Here is a 5,808-nt window from a genome sequence, read left to right on the forward strand (position 1 = left end):
TTAAAGATTTAGACATTAAAAATAGAAGCACTGAATCTTCTGGAAGAAAACATTGGTAATACTCTTGAAGACATAAGCATCAGCAAGGACTTTCTGAACCAAATAAGAAATTGCACAACAAATTACACCAAGAAGCAACACATGGGTTTATATCAAATTATAAAGCTTCTGTACAGCAGAGGAAACATCCTACAAAGTGAACAGACAACTTACAGAATGGGGAAAAAATTTCCAGCAATTTCTGAGACAGAGATTAATGTCTAGAATATAAAATGAAGTAAAAAAATTATACCCTCAATAATAAAAGACCCTATCAAAAATGCACAGTTGAAATAAGTAGACACTTTTCAAAAGATGATATACAAATGGCCAATCAGTACCTGAAAAAGTTTAGCATCTTTTTCCATTAGACAAATGCAAATTAAAACAACCAAAATCCCCTCTTATTCGGGAAGGAACGACTGTCATCAAGGGCTCAAAAAACAACAATTATTGGTGAGGCTTTGGGGAAAGAGGAATCTTTCTTTTTATTGGTGGGAATGAAAACTAGTACAATCACTATGAAAATGAGGATGAAGTTTCCTCAAAAAACTAAAAATAGATGCTCCATTTGATCCAGCTATACTTCTTCTGGCAATCTTCCCCAAAGAGTTAGACATGATACTACAGTGATACATGTATGCCCATGTTTTTGTTTTTTTGTTTTTTTGCACCAGAGATCAATCTCAGGACCTTATACTTGTGAAGCAGGCAGCGGAGCCACTGAGCTAAATTCCTGGCCCTCATGCCCATGTTTATAGCAGCACAACTCAAAAAGGACAATGTTCTAATTACAATCATATATTTTTGTATTGTATTCCTAATTTGAGAATGCTTCACCTTGTCCTTTATGAGCTTGTTTACATTAATTCCCATAAAAACTACATGTAGTTTGCCTTTACCCCAATTGATTGCCAACAAAAGTCAGTGTCTGGGACTAACCAGGGCCTTTGTCAGTCATGGCAGCATTGGTCATCCTGGCACTCGCTTTCTCTCTCTTAGTTCTGTCTCTTAGTGTATTTTTCCCCCTCAGGCTTGTGTCACACACTAGATGGAGACTAGAGGCTTACGGCTGGAGTCTCTGATACAAACTAGAACCTGTCTACATATAGAAATTTTAGGTGAAATAATCACTAATTTTCAGGACTATATTTTGATGTTCACTGACATTGTGAGAGCAAGAAATGTAGTTTTCAACAGGTCAACGTTGTTTAAAATTCTCAGATATCCTCTCTTACCTTTTGATCAACTTGCTTGGTGTCCTCCCAAGTGAGCACTTTTCTACCACATTTCTCAAAGCTTTAAGTGTGGAGCTCTAGTGGTGAGGGAGAATTATCTTCTTGGAAAGGGGAGCCAATTAGTGGGACCTCTCCCACCAACTTAGATCTATTTGTCTGTCTTATGGTTCTGTGACATTCACTTGCCCATCAGCTTATAAAAAAACTCTGCTAGAAACAAAATGTTTCTGAGATTTTTGATGCAGGGTTGTGGCTCAGAATCATAAGTGGCCTTCTTAATATTCTGCATTACTAGCTAAGGTTTACACAGCAAATATCTTTGTACATTAAGACAGAAAAGAGTAAGACAAAAGTGTATGTCAGCAGTTCAGGGGAATAAAAGGCCCATGGTGGAAATGGTGGGAGAGTTAGTATAGGTTAAGTTAGGGCTGCAACAAATGTCTGTCCCTCCTTAGGTTGAGTTTATAGCTCACCCCAGTACCATTTGATTTTTTTTTCTTCTTTTAATACTACCTAAGAATTCCTAACTGAAAACTAAAAGCTACTTAGAGTAGCTAAGTTAGGGCTAGGATTTGACAGGGTCAGGGAGTTTCTTAACACTTATGTGAATGACCCCTTGAGATCAGTTTTGGCTTCCCAGAACTTCCTATTAGACTGCTGGGCCAACTGTGCCCCTTGTTTCACCAAATAAAAGACAAATAGTATCCTAGAAGCTGTTTGGGGGACTTTCCGAATCTTTTGACTATTTTCATAGTTTTTATGCTAATAGTTGTAGAGAGATAAGCTCCATACATCCCCAAGCAGCTTCTTCCTTTCAGATCTATGCCATGGATCCCTTGTCAAGTAAGTTTATATTCTATCCCATCTATTCTTTCATGGGCCTGACAAAATCATTGGCCCATTTAAACAATGAAGCGGTTTTTAAATCAAAGATGAGGAAGAGGCAATGTACATGGGCACTTATGACTAATTTTTGAGACACACACAAGAAAACTACCAGTGATGAAAATAACCACTAAAGACAACTGATAAAATTCTGTACAATTTATACACTGGTGTGCCTCACTGTTATCTCTGTTTTAGCTTATTTGTATAGTGTTGTGTGTTTTGCTTAAAAACCTTTGAGGCTATGGGAGTGTTGGACTTGAGATCAATTCTTGGGAGGCTGTTTTCTGTTCTACAAAGAGTATTTGGCTGCCAGGGAACATATTGTGTGAATTCTCTTATCTGTGTCAAAGCCAATTACAGCTGTACAGACTCAACCTAGCAGTGGCACACTGATACGTGTGAGTTTCAAGATGACACAAAGTGGCTGAGCCCAACAAGAATCAGAAGTTTTGGGGTCAAGTTGAATGTTACTGCTTGATGGGGAAGGGGAGAGAAGGAAAGATAAATGTCAGTTGTTGCTGATATGATATGACTCTGGAACCCTTTATAATCCCTGTGAACTTTGTGTTGGTTCCTGTATTTTCAGTGTGTACAGTGGGTGGCTTGCAGGGAATGGTCAGGCAGGGACAGAGGGCCTAGTAGCTTCTGGTCACCTGTCCCCTTCCACTGTTCTTTGGGTTTCTCTGGGAAGCTCAAACTCAAAGGAAGTTTTTTCTTTGAAAGCTTCAAAAGTCACTTTATTCTACAGTTATTATTTTTGAATTTTTCAAATTGTATTCTGATAAAATTTATGTGAATTAGATGTTGTTTCTAGGTTTTTGAGTTTGTATTAGGAGTTTTTCTTTTATTCATTATCATTTGACAAATAAGCACAATGCACCCACTATATGCCAAAGAACCATGGGTGAACTGCTTATATGGGAGAATGCAAAGTCTCACTTCCCGAGGCCTCAGCACTTTACACTTTTGGCCCTGGGTTGAACTACAGAGCCAGGTCTTGCCAATAGATGTCGTCTTGTCATGGCCGAAGACTTCTGGGAAATGGTCCTTTGAGGAGCTACCTTGGCCGAGGCTCTTTTGGTTGAATCTCTAAGCACAGCAGCACAAGACAAGGCCTCATGTCTAGTGATATAGCCTGGGGAAAAGAAATGAGAGAGGCTTTATATTCAACAATTGTACAAAGCAAGCAAAACTGCAAGTATTCACATAATCATACAAGAATTCCATTTTTGTGGTTAGCATGCTCTGATTATACTTTTTTTGAGAACGGGTAGTATATGTTATTTCTTTTGCAGCTCTCATTCAATAAGTTAACAGTCACAGATTGACATGTCAAATCATTTGATAAGCGATTTAAGCCATGAAGAATATTCATATAAATAACTTATCTTTGTTGTCAAAACTTTCTTCAATTCAGGAAAAGATATTTAACCCTTGCAGTGCTTCTAGACATGCATTCTGCAGAGACTATCTACTAAAAAGTCACCTGGCTGAAGCTTTTTTAAACTGTCTACTAAAATGCACATTTCTACCTCAAAGACCTTCTGAATTTGAAACACAGAGGAGTAGACCTGGACATCTGTATTTTAATAAAATGACAAGCAGATTTTATATGCACGAAATATTGAATGCCTCTGCTTCTGGACTTACTGGTTTGTTTGTTATTTTATGCCAAAAATAAAGCTATCAAACAATGTTTCTTTAACACTTAAAACCAGGCCAAATCCTGGCTCCTCCATTCAATAGCTGCATGTCACTGGTCAGGTTTTTTAACTTATCCCTGTTTCAGTTTTCTCTTTTGTAAAATGTAGAAAATAAAGACAGCCAGCACACAGTATTTGAGTTTTAAATAAGACAATACATGTTAAATTCTTGGAATAGTGCCTGCCCCTTAGGACATCCCAGATAAAGGACAGCTGTTGTTGCTATTGTTATTTTTAGTAAATAATGTGCAAATGCCTTGTCTTCCCATTAATGGACAACAGAATAAGGTAGATATGCTAATGTAATAGTGGTATTTTAAAAGAGTGCTCTGTATCAGAATTAAGAGAAGAGTTTTCAACAGCTGGCCACAGAAAACATTTCCTGTAATGGCAACAGTGCCTTTCAGTGGGTTGGTATTTATAACATGTGCAGGTTTTTCACCATCATGATTTCATCTGTGCTTCATAAAATCTGAAGAGGACAGAAAAGGGAGAGGCAGCAAAGCACGTGGGGGACAGGGGCATGGCCTTTGGAGGTGACAGCTCTGACATGAAGTATTCACTGACATTTTCTGTCCGTGTTGTATTCACCAAGTTACATAACCTGCCTGAGCTTCTGTTTGTGACAGATATGAAACGGGGAGAAATGTGATATTATATGTAAAGCTCTCAGCATGATATCTGAAACATGATAAATGTTCAACGTCTGTAACTATTATTGCTGTGAGCAAGTCAGGCCTTGGAGTCTGTGCAAACAACAAGGAGTAGAGCTGAGGATTGAGCATAAACTGGCTTTCTAAAGCCAGCATCATTGATCCACTAGATCAAGTTCCTGTAAATCTCGAAGAGTTGTTCAACATTTTGACAATCCGTACTCCAATTTCTTTAAACCCCCTTAATTTACCCATAAGACTTTGCTCTCTATTGTCAGAGATAATCGTTTTTAAATTTGGCTAGCCAAGCATGCTGATAAAATAAGTTGGCAGGGGCCATTCCACTTGAATTATTTTTCTGAAAACGTGACTTCTGGCTGTAGCACATGAGTTCCTTCCTGAGGTGCCAGGCTCAGGTCAGGTTGTTAAACTCACCCAGCTGCTGCTGTTGCTGAAGGCTGTGAATGTAGCGAGTCTGCAGAGCCTCCCACTGGGGCCTGGAATCATAAATCCTCATGATGCTATAAAAGTAGCGCTGCTGCCCTGGGGTTAGTTCCTGCTGGGGAAGAGCAGGTGATTTTGATGAGTCTCTACAGGATTAAAAGTATGAGATTTTCAAAGCTAACTTCCATAGGAAAAAACATATGTGCTTTAATATACAGTAACTGGAATAGAATAACCAGGTCATTGTCCTCCTTAATTTGCTTAAACAATGTTCTGCTAGTCTGTATGATGATAAAAATGGGTATGGAAAATGTGCTCCGTAAGTAGGTCATGGTATTGGATTGAAGAAAGGAGATCTAAGGATTTGTAAGATCTTAGATTTTGTTGATCCTTATTGAGGAAAGTAGGTTGTGAGATTACACATGGCCTGAAGTGTGCCAGGCCTCAGCATGGGTGAAACTTGCAATGGGAAGTTCCTAGTAAGCAAAGGAGACAGAGATGAATAGATGCTTAGTGCAGTAAGAAGTCCACTTTAGTTTTAAGCAGGTGCTCTGAAAACAGAACCAACTGCCTGTAATAGTCAAGGCAGGCTTCCTAAATGAGATGAGTCCACACCTGAATCTTAAGAATAAAGATCAGTCCCTGAAGGGCTATAATACCAGTTCTGAAAAGGCATTGGCAATACCAGGGTAATGTTAGAAATGTAAATTCTTGGGTCTGGAGATGTAGCCCAGTGGCAGAGACTTTCCTAATATGTATAAAACCCTGGATTTCATCCTGAGCACCCTACACACACACACACACACACACACACACACACACACACACACACACACACACACA

The 5,808-nt window shown here is 38.8% G+C and overlaps 1 protein-coding gene across 2 annotated transcripts in view; it reads right to left on the bottom strand.

Annotated features, from left to right (window-relative positions):
- Positions 1–3,056: 3,056 nt before the first annotated feature.
- The window catches only part of Fam216b (family with sequence similarity 216 member B), a 7,024-nt gene continuing 4,272 nt past the window's right edge, over positions 3,057–5,808 (bottom strand). The window contains exons 3-4 of one of the 2 annotated variants that reach the window (XM_010637084.2): positions 4,957–5,077; positions 3,057–3,300 (exon numbers count right to left, since the gene is read on the bottom strand). In XM_010637084.2, coding sequence (XP_010635386.1) covers positions 3,116–3,300; positions 4,957–5,077 — 306 coding nt within the window. In that variant the 3' untranslated portion in view covers positions 3,057–3,115. Of the gene's footprint in view, positions 3,301–4,956; positions 5,081–5,808 lie in introns of both variants that reach the window. The other variant, XM_010637083.2, reaches the window with a different exon arrangement.

This window comes from Fukomys damarensis, unplaced genomic scaffold (genome assembly GCF_012274545.1).
Source record: "Fukomys damarensis isolate Sample0158 unplaced genomic scaffold, DMR_v1.0_HiC HiC_scaffold_38, whole genome shotgun sequence".
Classification (NCBI taxonomy): domain Eukaryota; kingdom Metazoa; phylum Chordata; class Mammalia; order Rodentia; family Bathyergidae; genus Fukomys; species Fukomys damarensis.